The sequence below is a fragment of the Acanthochromis polyacanthus genome, chromosome 16, assembly GCF_021347895.1.
Source record: "Acanthochromis polyacanthus isolate Apoly-LR-REF ecotype Palm Island chromosome 16, KAUST_Apoly_ChrSc, whole genome shotgun sequence".
In the NCBI taxonomy this organism is placed as follows: Eukaryota; Metazoa; Chordata; class Actinopteri; family Pomacentridae; genus Acanthochromis; species Acanthochromis polyacanthus.
Window position 1 is genome coordinate 10,653,051 of NC_067128.1, and position 15,763 is coordinate 10,668,813.

The following is a 15,763-nucleotide window of genomic DNA, read 5'->3' on the forward strand; positions in this document are numbered from 1 at the left end:
CTCGTTTATCTCACAAACTTTCATAGAAATAACAGTAGAAAAAACAAAATATCAGTGCCAAATGACTGCCAGGTCGTTGCCGTTTATCACCAATATCTCGTTGAGTCGTGCCTACGTTATAAGTAGTGTGTGTTGTATGTGTTTCTTCCCAGATGTAGTTATCCCAGAGAGCCCAGAGGCCTATATAAAACTGACTGAGAACACTTTGAAATCATCTTCTGGTAGGAAACAGCATGAGCTAGAAGAGCATGCCATCAGCTAAATCACGCTTCTTCTTTTTTTTTTTTTTTTAACAGAAGCTTACTGCCGCACTAAGAGGCATCATTCAGGCTCAATGTCCCACCATCTAGAAAAATCTTTGTATGTCTGCATGCAAAGATGTCACCATCACTGCTTCCAACCATCACATCTGCAGCAGTGTTTTTTCTCCCCTCATTCATGTCTCATCTAATTAATTGTGTGGAAACCTGTTTTCTGTGTTCCCCTCATTTTTGTTGCGTTTCAGACTCACGCATGCCACTTCAGCATCACTCTGCATCAACAGCATGCTAACGGAAATGTCGTCGCTGAAAATTTTACCGTTCTGCTTTTATAGAGCTGATTTTTCTCTTTGTTTAGGCGAGCCAGGCCAGCTGGAGGCCAGTCTGAGACAGCTGGATCAGGCTTTGGATGCAGGACGGTATCACCTGCAGCAGAGAGAGGTCACCGCCAAACGCTGCAGCCCCGACATCGACTCCACCTACATGGGCTACGTGAGTCCTCCTCATGTTAATAAGCATCTGCTGTCTTACACCACATCATGAGGGATAGTTTTAGCATGACTAATGAAGTTTCATTTTGTTTACTCTTTAAAAAAAACTAACATCCGGTTTGGTCACTTATGGCAAACAAATCACACAAGCACAAACTATTTCATATTTATGATAAGATATTTGTTTTTTGTCTTTCTAATAATAAATGATAAATGAGGAATGTAATCATTTTGGCTTGCATATCTTGGAAGCCACAGACTGATCTGATCATGTCATCACGATTCTTGTTCAGTGTTACATTTTCCTAAATTACTTCTTTCGGCATGCACACACAATATTGTTATGCTATTGTACACTACCAGTCAAAAGTTTCAATGGCTTTTATTTATTTGTATTATTTTCTACATTGTAGATTAATACTGAAGATTAATACTTTTTTGTATATAACATATTTCCATATGTATTCTCGTATAGTTTTGATGTTTTCAGTATTAATCTACAATGTAGAAAATAATTTAATAAAAGCCATTGATGGGTAGTTTGCATCAGCTAGTATTAGATCAACTACTTAAACTGATTTTGTCATGTCTAAGTGATAGACATAGTACACTGATATCCAGAGTTTCAATATAATTCTTTTGTATTTGATTGTATGCAGTGACTACTATATGCTGTTTAGGTTTAGTAAAGAGAAATAACTTTATATTTCAACGAACAATCCATCTGCACAGTTTTGGTAAATAAATGTTATTAAAAAATGTTTGTTACATTGTAGATTAATACTGAAGAATACATGTAGAATCATGTTGTAAACAAAAACATGTTAATCTTCAGTATTAATCTACAATGTAGAAAATAATACAAATAAATAAAAAGCACTGAATAAGAAGGTGTGTCTAAACTTTTGACTGGCAGTGTATGGACTTATGTTTTCAATAATGTCTGCGATTTTTGTTCATAGAGATTATTTTCTCCTTTTAAGTAAACAATCAGAAAGCATTATTTAGTTCAGTAAATGCATGTAACATATTATTCCATCCGTACAGATGCGTCTGATGGGAGAGTGTCGTGGCAGTATAGATGCAGTGAAGCGAGCAGAAGGAGAGCTGACTGAAGACGAAGACGACATGCCAGGCCTCACCAACCCCACCAGCCCAGACATGCAGAGCGCAGGTCAGTTACACACACACACACACACACACACACACACACTGTACAGTTCACTGTGCAGGCTGTGTTAAATGATCCGTTTCTTACCTCCAGGGGTGATTGAGCGCTGGGAGCTGATCCAGGCTCAGTCTCTGAGTGAGAAGCACAGACACAAACAGAACCTGCAGCAGTGGCAGCAGCTGATCTCAGACCTGCAGACCATGAGGGCCTGGTTGGGTCAGTCGGAGGCCGAGCTCAGCCAGCTGCGAGGGCTCGATCTCAGCACCGACATACACACCATCCAGCAGAGAATCAAGAAGCTCAAGGTTTGTGGACTGTATATCCGTGTGTTTGTTGCTGTATCAAAGCTTCAAGAACATTAGAAAATATATTGTAACATAAAGGAACATCCACTGAAATGTTTTAGTAGCAGCAATCTCTATTTGTGGGACAAAATTTGGTTTAACCTTTGTGTCGTCCTGCAGGTCAAAATTTACCTGTTTTAAAGTTTGAAAATGTGGAAAAATACATATATTTCCACAGTGAAACTTCTGATGTCCACATTTTCAACATTTTTGGGAAATCTTTGAACATTTTTTGGTGGAAAAAGAAATGTTAAAAATGTTTCTTTAGAACATTCACAAAAAATCAACCGAAATCCAGCGAAATTTGCTGGATTTTGGTTGATTTTTATGTGAATGTTCTTAAGAAAATATTAGAAGTTTTACTGATACATCTAATCATTTTAGGTATTTTTAGGATTTTTTGGGAAGATTTTTCTCATTTTTTGAAAATATTAACAAGAATTTTCTTGCCAAATTTGGTGGATCTCGCTGGATTTGGTTGATATTTTTTGTGAATGTTCTTAAAGAAACTATTATAAGTTTTACTGATATATCTGTAATCCCTTCAGATATTTTTAGGATTTTTTTGGGGATGATTTTTACTCGTTTTTTTTTGTTTTTTTTAATATTCAAAAGAATTTTCTTACCAAATTTGGTGGATTTTTTTAAAAATAAAACCTTTAAGGGAAACTTTTAAGGAATTATTGGAATTTTCTTCCTAAAGGTTTTGCAAATTTTCAGAAATTTTGAGAACTTTTTTGCTGAATTTTTGGATTTTTTTCAGACAAAGAAACAACATTTTGTGGTGCCCGTAAATGAGGACAACAGGAGGAATAATCTACTTAATATCTGTCTTTTACTTTCTTGCATTTGATATCTGCAGCAATCGGATTCACATTTTTCATTATTTTCTCATCCTTGGCTTACTTTTGCCTTATCAGTCTCGGTGTGGTGTATCATCAGGGACTGTACATAAAGTACAGTTTGGCTGCAGTCATTTGACCCTGCTCGTATTTCCGGTTGAAGGTGCTGACAGTGTTGTCCTTCCACACACCAAATCACATCAACACACTCACACCTCAGCATCTAGCCCGGCATTTGATGCCTGTAAAGCATTTGGAAAGATACCACAAATCTATAAATACATCGTTCTGAAGCCAAGTAACCTACATCCAGCGTGTGTCTTCAGTCTAGTCCTGCTGCACTCCTCACTGTTGGCATTAGAATGAATGTCCTGCGTCACGTGTGCAGATGCTGTCATGAATCATTTTTATTTCTCATCGCCAGGAGCTGCAGAAGGGGATGGACGCTCATAAGTCAGAGGTGCTTTCCATCAACCTGAGCAGTGCAGATTTCCTCCAATCAGAGCCCGACTCTGAGGAAGCGTGGGAGCTGAGGGACCAGCTGAAAGAAATGAACTCTCGCTGGGATCGGCTCGGTGCCTCGCTGGAGGACTGGAGGGAAGAGCTGCAGACGGCGCTGATGCAGTGTCAGGTACTAAAACATGCACTGTGACAGGCTGCTGAGTAATAAAGGAAAGCTACAACACTTTACGTCTATATTCATCCCCTCAGAATGCCTCTGTGCTATCTTGTGTGATTGCTGTGTACCAGAGTCTAATTCCATTCATGTTGATGGAATATTTTATTCAGGAGTTCCACGAAATGAGCCACGGTCTGCTGCTATGGCTGGAGAACATCGATCGCAGGAGGAACGAGGTGGTGCCCATCCCTCAAAAAGCAGATCGAGAAACATTAAGAGCTCATCACAAAACCCTGACGGTACGTGTCTCTGAATGCTGCTTATATGTGGTGTGAGTCTGGCTTCCGTCAGCCTTTTGTGTTACTTCACACTCTTTAGTTTGGCAAAATTCAGTAAAACAAAAGTAACTTATTGTGATGGTTTCCTTCCCCCTGAAAACAAACAAAAATGTTCTCTTGAAAAAATAGCATCAGATCTGAGTTCATGTCTAAGTTGTTCGTTGGTTCTTGATGAGCAGTACAGCAGTTTCAGGACCACTGCTCTAACAATAATTAGTGGATGTATCTTAAAATGATTTGTTGAATAAGATTAGAAAGACAAAACAAAGCAAATTTGAAAGTAATCATTGGGTTGCTTCATCATCTGAACCCCGCGTCATGTTGGTAGGTTTGTACGCCTTTTATTTTTTTTAAAAATGCTGGAAATGTTCAAAACAGAAGCTATCCGGTGGTCGTTGAACTCATAAAAAACCCAAATATTCAGATCTCAAAATTAATATTCAGCGACCAAATATTCAGATATTTGGATATTCAGGTCCAGCCATAAAAAAGACAAAAATTATTTTGACAAAGCGCCAAAAAAGTGGACAAAAGACACAAATGAGACAAAAAGTGACAAAAGCGGGAAACAAAATGACAAAAAAATAGACAAACAACGCAAGCGAGACAAAAAGAAAACAAAACGACCGAAATGATGCACAAAACAATGAATAAAGTAAAACACACAATGACAAAAGTAAGACGAAAAACACGAGTCAAAAAGGAAACAAAACAGCAAAAGCGAGAAACAAAAGGAAGAAAATATGAGACAAATGACAAAAGTCACACAAAAAGACAAAAAACCAAAAGCAAGACAAGATATTACAAAAATGAGACACAAAATGACAAAAGAACAATGAACAATCTAGTATTTTACTTCATAATCAGAACAGCTTGTCATGGTCTAGAAATTATTTTAAATTTATGGTTTTACAAATTTAGAATTTGCAGTTAATGTCTTGTCTGTCTTAGACATAGACTGTATATATAGTGGACGTAGCATCTGGCTCCAGAATTGAAGCCAACCCGGAAGTGTCAAAAACTTGCAATATCACGCCGTCCGCTAGGGTTGGCTCCAAGAAGCTTTTTCTCCATAGACCCCAATTCATTTTTGGAAAAAATAAAATTTGATAGACTGATTTTCTACAGCTCAGGATTTTTTTCCTGTTAGTTTTCATGGTCAAAATGAGAGATCAGGTGGCCGATCTTAAAATAAATCAATACAGAATTTTAAATAAATCGTTAAAGTCGGCGGAGCCAGGGGGCGTGGCTATACTTGATAGACAGCAACAGAAGCCTCTGTGGCAAAACGTGGGCGGGATAAGAGAGTCCTCAGCCAATCCTGCCCCTAGTTGCTCTCCGGTCCAGTCTGTTTGATGACGCTTTTTACGTCACTGGCTCCAAAAAAATCCAAAACGGCGACCAGGAAGTAGCAAAATCCGGGCTTCATTTTCTCGCCGTTGAAAGCAACGGGTGACGTCACGGTTAGTTTACGCCTGGTCTTAGAGGGCTGAATTGGACCCTCTGGGGGGCAGCTTTTGTCTAGCGGGCCGCATGTTTGACACCCCTGCTTTATTGCGTTGCAGCAAATCAAGCGTGAGCTGGTGGACTCGCAGCTGAAGGTGTCGTCCCTCCAGGAGCTGTCGGCTCAGCTGCTGGTCACCACCAAACCTCAGACTCTGCTGCTGCAGACCTCAGAGCAGGTCCAGGCTCAGGGCAGCGAGTGTCTGGAGGCCCAGGAGAAGGTCCATGTGATCTGGAACAGACTGAGACTGCTGCAGAGGGAGGTCAGCTCAGACCTGGAGGGGCTGGAGAGGAGGCTGGAGGCCCTGGACACGCAGCAGGTCAGATGATACTGAAGAGTAGCAGCAGATTGTTGTTAGATATGTGTGTATGTATCTGGCTTATTTTAAGACACCTAAGTTTGACAATCCTGGTAAAATAGAGCTTAAAATAAGTTTTCCCAGCTAATTTTAAGATCTCAATATTTTAAATTTCAGATCTAATTTCAAGAAATCTTACAAGCCATTTTTCACTTTGGCTTTTGGCAGATTTTTTTCACTTATTTCAAGTGTTTGAAATAATTTAATTGAAATAATTTAATAATAACTTTTAATTGAATTAAAAGTTCCTTGAAAGAAATTTTTTTTTTCTTGTTTTGAGAGGGGCGTTTTTCCAGTGTATTCCAACTGTTGCTTTGGTTTGTTTTTCAGGGCTGCTTACCGTTGCCCATCGGCAAATCAGAGACCTGTGGATCTGCTGGTCGTGGTTCAGAGGTGACCGTCCAAAGTCGCAAAAGACTGGTAATGTTCTTCCTCATGTTGTGCAGTTGAAGGGTGGAGTCTGTGTGCTCAACAGCAAAAACGACAACCCCGTCCTGATACTGCGCACTCCTTTCTTCTCCCCGGATAGATTTCCCCACCCTTTTATTTTTATTAATAGAAATGTTTTTTCCCTTCTGCAATTGCTCTGCTAACATGTACATGAAACAAACTGTTGTTGACCCCCCTCATCTCCCTGGTATGAGATGTTTTTGCTGCCCTACACCATATTGATCTGCCAAATATTACAAGAAAACCTGGCTTTTCGTTTCACTGATTAAACTCTTCTGTAGTGGCTTAACCCTCCTGTTGTCCTCTTTTGCAGGCGCCAAAAAATGTTGTTTCCTTGTCTGAAAAAAATTCTGCAAAAAAAATTCCCCAAATTTCTGAAAATTTGCAAAACCTTCAGGAAGAAAATTCCAATAATTCCTTAAAAGTCTCCTATCCCTCAAAAGTTTTATTTTTTAAAAAATCCCCCAAATTTGGCAATAAAATCTTTGTAAATATTTTCAAAAAATGAGTTAAAATCTTCCAAAAAAAATCCTAAAAATATCTAAAGTGGTTACATATATATATCAGTAAAACTTTTAATATTTTCTTTAGAGCATTCACAAAAAATCAACCAAAATCCTGCAAATTTTGCTGGATTTTGGTTGATTTTTTGTGAATGTTCTTAAAGAAACATTTTGAACATTTCTTTTTTCCACCAAAAAATGTTGAAAGATTTCCCAAAAATGTCAAAACATGGACATTAGAAGTTTCACTGTGAAAATATTTTTTTTCCACATTTTCAAACTTTAAAACGGGTCGATTTTGACCCGAAGGACAACAGGAGGGTTAAATTTGAAATATATGCAGGTTAAAATCTATTTTTCTCAGGCCTTACCATAAATGTAAATTACAGATGTAATTTTATTTGAGCTTCATGTTGCAGGATTTTGTCTTGAGAAGCCAGATTTCTTGGTTCTGAAAGTCAATCACCATCACTGATTATGTTGCTGCTCTTCGGTTATTGATGACTCTCTCCCTAGCGATGTTATGGCTCTCTTTATGTTGTTTGTTTTTCTCTCATCTGAGGCTTTTTGCCTTTATTTGCCCTTGACTGAAACATTCTTTTCTTTCTTTTACCCCTCCCTGCTCATTACGTGGTACAGCCCCGAGGCAAAAGTAGTCAGGCCCACCCAGGACACCCTGAGAGCGGCCCGCGCCACAGGTACCTCTCTGCTGGACTCTAGAGACCCGGGAGGATGATGGAACCAGAGCTGCCCGCCTACAAACCTGATTTTATTCATTCAAACCAAATCAGTGCATGACAATCACCCAGCTTTTACTGAGCGTCAAACATTATTCGATGATTCTGATTTCCTTTGAGGCTCTAACGCTGAGTTCCATGATCCTCCCTTATTCTAGAGGCCGTGTTGTCAGCTCTTAAACGAGCGGGGAATCGCCTACATCAGGCCGCTCCCTTTCTCCTTTAAATGTTTTATTTCACTGCTTGTCTTTGCTGCTTTTTGAATGGCATCATGAAATACTGCTGTCATACTTTTTGCTTCTCCTTCCTTTGAGTGACGTTGTAGTACCCTCCTCCCCCACTAGATGGCATTATCAGAGCCCCAGTGACCCTCTCAGCTGTTGAGCTTTAGCTTTTTTTTGTTTTTCTTTCTCACCTTTCCTTCCTGGTTCATTCCTGTCATAGTTTTGCAGCAGGATATGATGCATTCACTCCTGCAGGTTTTTCCTTCTACGTTAACTCCCAATTTCTCCTGTTTCCTTTCCAGACCTCTTAAGTCACTCACCTCTGTCTCTCCTCTCATTCCTGATTCAACTTTCTATGAGTTTTGCCAACAACAACACACAGACGTGGTGAAGATTCGGCCTAAACTGGTCTCATCATGAGTGTTGTAGCAAAAAATTAATATGTTTGTTTCCCCCTGATTACATAATTTGTATGAGAAGCAGAAATAATCCTAAATGTGAGAACTCCAGCAGAGCAGGAGGTGTTGCCAGGCCTTAAACCATTGATAAAATCTCTGATATGTGACGGACTTCAGGATGGAGGAGGACTTCATGCACTTTAAAAAACGCCCCTCTCAAAACAAGAACAAAAAACTTATTTCAAGGAACTTTACCTTGAAATAAGTGAAAGAATCTGCTAAAAGAACCAGTGAAAAATGGCCTGGTGAGATTTATTGAAATAAGATCTGATATTTAGAATCTTGAGATCTCAAAATTAGCTGGGGAACGTTCTATTTTACCAGGACTGTTAAGCTAAGGTGTCTTAAAATAAGCCAGATATGCTAAAAAAAGAGGCAGTTTTTCATTTAAAAAATAGATTTTTGCTTTCATGTTACCTCCTAATTTGAGAAGTTTTAACCCTCCTGCTGTCTTCATTTACCGGCACCAAAAAATATTTTTTCCTTATCTGGAAAAAATCCAAAAATTCAGCAAAAAAATTCCTCAAATTTCTAAAAAATTTCAAAAACTTCAGGAAGAAAATTACAGCCATTCCTTAAAAGTTTCCCTTAATAGTTTTTTTTTAAAATCCACCAAATCTGCCAAGAAAATTCTTGTAAATATTTACAAAAAATGAGTGAAAATCTTTCCAAAAAATATCTAAAGTGATTACATCTAATCAGTAAAACTTCTATTTTCTTTAAGAACATTCACATAAAAATCAACCAAAATTCAGCGAAATTCGCTGAATTTTGGTTGATTTTTAGGTGAATGTTCTTCGAGAAGCATTTTTAACATTTCTTTTTTCCACCGAAAAATGTTCAAAGATTTCCCAAAAATGTTGAAAATGTGGACATCAGAAGTTTCACTGTGAAAATGTTTTTTTTTCCTCCACATTTTCAAACTTTAGGACGACACGAGGGTTAAACTTATTTTGAGTTTTCTTGTAAAATTCAACTCAACACAAGATAATTTCAAGATTGTTTGACTTAAGATATTTAAGATGCATCGTCTTAGAACAAATCCCCCTATCTTGCTGAAATGTCAATCGTTAAGTGAATGAAACATTTTGACTAAAAATAAATAGACTTGGTGAGACTTTGAGTTTTTGCAGTGCGTGTCTGACCCTCCTTCAGCCTCGGTGAGGATGAGTCGCAGTGAGAACGTTCTGTTCCTCCCCTCTGACTCTTGGCTCTATCAGTGGAAATCTCCAGAGAGGCGTTTGGCAGTTCCTCCGCTCCTGTTTGGAAGAGACGTGGCATTGAACTCTCACATAGTCGGCTCTAGAGCCAGAGAGTGTCTCCCCTCCTATAATCCTCCGAATGTGCACGTGTGTTCGTGAGTGTTCAGTGTGTGTTCAGGTCGACGTGTGTGTGACTCTCTCTGCTGGATTTTTGCTTCATTCTTGTATTTTTCCTTTCCTTCCTGTTCGGTGTTTGTTTTACTCGACAGTATTTGCAAACATCGGCTTCACTGCAGCCACAGATGCATTTTTCAATTGATTATTTGTTCTGAAAGTAGTGAAAAATGCCCATCGCTGTTCCCTAAAGGTCAGAGAGCCGTTCTATGAAGCGAGGTTAGCGAGAGGTGTGTTGATCCTAAAAGTCATGAAGGTGGCTCTCTTCTAACCTGCTAGATCACCATGGTAACTGATGCTGCACAGCTAACCCGCTAAGGTGTTGGAGTTCAGGATTTAAATGAGCTGTAAGGAGCACCATCATTGGAACAATTCTTTTCCTGACAGTGTTTTTTCTGAGCGACTCAGATTCTCAGGTGAAGGGATCCATTATATGTTAGTTATACCACTGAACACAGTTGTGCAGTTACAGTATCAATTTAATTCAGTTTTATTTATATAGTGCCAATTACAATTCAAATTGTCTCAAGACGCTTTACAGAACTCATCTGCCTGAACCCCCAGAGTAAGCCCTGTGGCAAGAAAAACACGCTTTTAACGGGAAGAAACCTTGATCAGAACCCGGCTCTTTACGTGGGGGGAACCATCTGCTGCTGGTTGAGAGGGACAGAAGAGGGAGAGGGGGAGAGGGAAGGAGAGATGTGGACAGGAACCCACATGTATTTAGTTGGCGATGCAGAAATTGCATAAATATGTAAATGCTTGATTAGCTGCACTTTTACTTTGACGTTACTGGAGCTTGTAGAAAACAAATTAGAAAATTGACGTCTGTTGGTATTTATCACAGAATATTAAATCAGTAGCGTTTTAACTTCCATTTGGCCAAAAACTAAGTGATTTCCACGTACACTTTATCATAGGACAGTAATAATTTTTGTATCCTCCATAGCTCTCCATTATGACAACCTGTTCCTCTTAACTGAACTACTGCAGCACAAAATCGGTCCATTTTGTGCAACCAAATGATGCGTTCAAGTCTAGTAAAGAACACTTGGTTAACAAAGAAAGTTCCTAGCTACTGTCTTCATGCTCACCATCACTTCTAGGTTTAGTTGAACTTGTTTTGTCGTACAGCCCTCTGGTTATCAAGGGATAAATATTGATTCTATCATCACTTGTCCACTGATTTAATGCGGATAGTCACATTCCAAGTTTATCATCATTTTTAAGCCCATGAAGTGTAAGTTCTTCTTGTATAAAATAGATTTATTGGGGGGAAAAAAGAATCCAGAGTTGAGGGAGTTTAGGGGAGCGATTCTCCTTTAAATACACTATTTTTAAGGCCATGCAGTTGGAGCATTTTTCACTCCATAAAAAAGAACACAAACCTTCAGCTGAACGTTCTTTCAGCTCAGCGGTGTTTGCAAATACTCCTGAGCTCAGGCCGGCTCTCTGCTGTGTTTAACTTTTGTCTGGGTCTTCCTGCAGCCGGAGCAGATCACCAGGCGCCGCTGGCTGCGTTTCCTCCCATTCTGACCTCCCAGACTTCCCCTCGCCCTCTTCCTCCTCCTCCTCTAAGGACCCGTCCTTCCTGCTGAGGGTCTTCAGGGCGGCGCTCCCCGTCCAGCTGCTCCTCCTCCTCATCATCGGCCTGGCATGCCTGGTCCCCATGACGGAGGAGGACTACAGCTGCCACCACGCCAACAACTTCGCTCGCTCCTTCCATCCCATGCTGCGCTACACCAACGGACCTCCGCCCATATGAGGAGGAGCGGCCGAACGTCTCTACCTACTGCTTTGCCAAGGACTCCACTGACTCCTGTGAATGTTTCCTCTTCACCCTGTGCCCTAAAGCAACAAACTCTCGCATTCTGAAGTGACTCGGAGGTGACATGAAGACTTCTGTCACTAACATTGCACACCTGCTCTTCTGAAATCACCTCAACCCTTTAAAGCAACGCTCTCCGGACTGTTCTGGAGAACCCCCCCCCCCCCCCCCCCCCCCCCCCCCCCCCCGTTCCCCAGTCCAAATATTTCTTGTCGTTTTAACTTAAATGTGTATATTATTTTTAAGGTTTCCGAAGAAACCTGTGAAATCATTGAGAAACAAAGCACTATTTATATACTGTATGTTGGGAGCCAAAGTCAGCTGTGCTTTTTGTCCATGATATCCAGTGCTGCTACTATTTATTTAGTGTTCAATCAGTTAATAGATCGTTAGCTGAAGTGCCACCTTTAGCGTGGAATATTGTACCTGTAAATTGTAGAGTAGACTTGCAGTTTGAGTAGCAATCATTCACAACTTTAGGAAGAAGAGTTTCATTCCACACGTTTTGAAGATCTGCTCAGACACAGTGACTGAAACAAAATCAGCTCGGCGGGAGTTTTCTGTGAAGGATGAGGTGCAGCTTCTTATTTTCTTGCTTGACACGTTTCAAAAGAACCCGCTTGAATTTGGAAATGAAGTTTTTGTGTGAAGTTAAAGCTCAAATTTACAGCACTGACACGAACACTGTCGAAGGTACTGCACTGAAGCATCTTCCCCCAGAAACTAAGGCTTGTGTTCCTGTTTTAGATTTCAGTATTTAACCCTCTGGGGCAACTATAAAGAAAAGATAAGCTCTCCAACTGATTTGTATATTATTGTTTTAAATGCCTTTGAATACAGTGAGTTATTTTTTATCTTTTTTCTTTGAGCATGCACTTGAAAGCCTCCCTGCTTTTAAAAAAAAGCCACACAATCACCAGTAGTGTTTTAGTAGAAGGCTGCGACACGGAACAGTGCGCTTTGTAATAACTGCGATAATTATTCTGCGGTGACGAGACACCACGATCACGGCGTTGTTAAACAGAATCTGTAAAAAAAAATGAAATATGAAAATGGTTATTTATGTATGTACAGTTTGCTAATGCCGACTTCATGAAGAATAGTCTCTTTGCAAATAATAAAACATGAAGTATTTAGTTCTGTTTATTGTTGGGCTTTGATTTTGGGGGTCGGGGAAACACAGTGATGAGCAACATTTTCCCACTCGATGCTTTTATTTATATGCAGAGTAAACAGATGATGATCAAGTGAGCTTTGGCTGGATTCACACTGAACTAATTTTTCTGATCCAGTGGGGAAGGCTTCCCACATGCCTCCAGTTTGGACAACACACTGTAAGTTAATACTTTTTGTTATCGCTTCTGTTCTGGCAACACCTTTTAGAACTGCAGAATTTTATACTGCATCAATTCAGTTAAAGTCCAGGTATAAAACATGAAACGTCTGAATAAAAAAGCCAAATATCATCTTGTCCTGGCTTCTAAATTGTAACTGCAAGCAATTAGACGTGGAGTTATTGCTGGAAATATCCTCCTTCATGTATTTGCTTTATGAAGGTACAGAGAAAAAAGAAGAGAAAAGATTGAGGGGAGCAGGAGAGCAGAATTATCTGGCGAGGCTGAAGTGGGCTCGCTCTGAAACCATCTTACAGGTAGGTCAGTGTCACCAGAACCTGCCTCAAGAAATGTTCTCACAGTGAGGCTGAAATAAGGACAGTCTCCTCTCAGAACTGCAGCATGTTTTTCTCTGCTCCGCATCGACATGAGCAGGAAGTAGAGTCCAGGACCGGTGTTTTTACGACTGGCTCCGGTTCCAAAAAATAGATCTAAATGAGCCTAAAAAGGCAGCAAAGGTGCCGACACTGATCGTGATTATTACTGTAGATAATAATCAGAATAAAATGTCAGAAAATGGTGAAAAGGTCAATCAAAGTTTCCTCAAGTATCTTTTTGTCCACAACCCAAAGATAGTCTGTTGTCATAGAGGAGAAAAAAAATCTGAAAATACTCACATTTAAGCAGCTGATATCAGAGGGTTTTACCCTTTTCTCCTAAAAAGAGTCATATAAACTGATTAATTTTTGAAACTGTCAATGATTAATTTAACAACTAATTGACTGATTAACTAACTGTTGCAACTCTACTCTCAGGTGACAAATTAAAAGAAGAACTTGATCCCATGATCTGGATCAGTCCTTGTGGTTCTGCTACATTGCTGTTTTTTTTGTTTTGTTTTGTTTTTGCTGACATGGTTGTGGTCCATTTGTCTCTTCTGAGGGAAGAATCGCTGTAAATCAGAACAAAGTCGTTCTGACTGAATACATCTATCATGTGATGCAATATTTCTTTATCCTCTCATGGTTTGGTGAGAATGAAAATGGTGTGAATCGTCTGCTTTGGCCTTCACGGTCACCAGATCTCAACCCAGCTGAAGTAAATGTGGGAGATTTTGGATCAACATGTTAGGACACTGAGCTCTCCGCTCCCATCATCGTGAGGGAAAGAATGACGTTCATCCCTCCAGCCAAGGAGCACGAAAGCTGCTCTGGCAAAAGTTGGATTTTCCTTTAATTTGTCACCTGTCCGTACATGTCAATGTAACACCAGCTGGCTATAATTTGGAGTTTGCTGATGATATTAGAAAGCAGCCAGAAGGAGAACAGTTTTCTGAGACCACCTGTTAGAGGGGACTTTTCCGACTCATTTAGTAAGTAAAGGTGGTTGTTTAGTTGTTTCTAAACGCGTCTGTTAACCACTGATTGAACCGATTTGTTCTGAATTCACTGAAGTCGACTGCACAGAGATCAAGTTCAGTGATGTGATGTGAAATTTTGCTTCACCATCTGTCTAAACACTTTGGGGATTTCCGTCTTTCTTTGTCGTTTGTGGCAGTAAATTAAATAAATGTTATATAAATCACAGTACGGGCTACATGCATGTAATCACATCTGTCTGATGTCTTCTGTTATCAGTTGGATCCAATTCGCAAAAGAAAAACAATCGCTTACTTTTTCCTCGGTGTGTGAATCCAGCCAACCTCAACGTGTAATCACTGATTTACTAGACGGATAGTTGCAGGTTGTAGCTTTGATGTTGCTGAAATGTTGCATCAAGACAAAAATCTCGGCTTTCAGTCTCTCTGATGAACTCACACAAACACATTTAACACGGAAAGTTCAGAAGAAGAAAAATTAGTCCAAGTGAGCGTAGAGAACAAACCTCCTCTGCACTACAAGCTGTGGGTAACGTGAAGTTAACCCACAATAAAGCTCCTTTATTGTGGAATCAGGGCTCCAGGATTTGATTGTGCAATTTTTAGCTGCTTAAAATTCAACAGACACATCCTCAGCCGGTGTTCATTTCAAAACGTGATTACTGAAATATTTTGTTTTTAAATTGCGCATCTATTCACAAACCCTGACGTTTACCAGTCGACCAATGTTGCGACTGAAACACAAAAGAAATTAAACGTTCATTTAAACCGGTTTCATTGTAATTTGGCTTGATCATCCTTCAAATGCAGAAGTGAAAATAATGCCCCGTTAAATCCAAGAGAAAGTGCACTTTGGCGAATAAACTCAAAAATTAGTAGCTGCTCGTCATTTCAAATCACAGTAGCGAACAGAGTGCCACAGTATGAGCTAACACCCACTGGTCTGGGGATAAAAGCTGGACTGAAAAGCTCTTAGAGGTCGACTCAGAATCACAGATATTATGAAAGGCAGCGTGTAAGATCACTGGAGCTCAGATTGCAGTGAGTTTAAAGCGGTAATTTCTCCCTAAACAGCTATAAAATCACTGAATTAATAAATAATTCTCTCATTACTTGAAGTCAAACAGAACCTCTTCCTTTCCTTTATAAACCCTTTATCATTCTGTGCTTCACACATCCTCCGTTAAAACGACTTTTGACCTTCAGATGCTGCGTCTCATAGGGTGTGGGTGCAGTCAGGGCGGGGGCCTCCGTACTGCAGGACACTCGGGCCTGATGGGCCTCTGCTCAGGTTCTCATGGCTGCCTCGAGGTCCTGAAGTGGAACCAGCTGAGGAGGAGGAGGAGCTGCCACCTCCACCTCCTCCACCTCCATCACTGCTGCTGCTGCCGGTGGAGGAGGGAGGGTCTCTGTCAGCTTGGGACCAGGCCTGCGACCCTTTGACTGGACGGTGGAGCCGATGAGCGTCCAGCATCTCCAGCAGCAGGTCGTACAGAGGCACTTTGTTCTTACACTTCATGCTGTAGAGGTGCTCCATGCCTTTGTTGC

The 15,763-nt window shown here is 40.2% G+C and overlaps 2 protein-coding genes across 2 annotated transcripts in view; one reads left to right on the forward strand and one right to left on the reverse strand.

The window, feature by feature from the left end:
- The window catches only part of syne1a (spectrin repeat containing, nuclear envelope 1a), a 131,769-nt gene extending 119,130 nt beyond the window's left edge, over positions 1–12,639 (forward strand). Inside the window, 10 exon segments of the mRNA XM_051960973.1 lie at positions 153–221; positions 619–752; positions 1,799–1,925; positions 2,016–2,227; positions 3,533–3,739; positions 3,898–4,026; positions 5,631–5,888; positions 6,258–6,347; positions 7,520–7,578; positions 11,164–12,639. Of these exon segments, the coding sequence (XP_051816933.1) occupies positions 153–221; positions 619–752; positions 1,799–1,925; positions 2,016–2,227; positions 3,533–3,739; positions 3,898–4,026; positions 5,631–5,888; positions 6,258–6,347; positions 7,520–7,578; positions 11,164–11,440 (1,562 nt within the window). The 3' untranslated portion in view covers positions 11,441–12,639.
- esr1 (estrogen receptor 1) overlaps positions 12,622–15,763 on the reverse strand; it is a 28,321-nt gene continuing 25,179 nt past the window's right edge. Inside the window, exon 11 of the mRNA XM_051960971.1 lies at positions 12,622–15,762. Coding sequence (XP_051816931.1) covers positions 15,432–15,762 — 331 coding nt within the window. The 3' untranslated portion in view covers positions 12,622–15,431. The remainder of the gene's footprint in view (position 15,763) is intronic.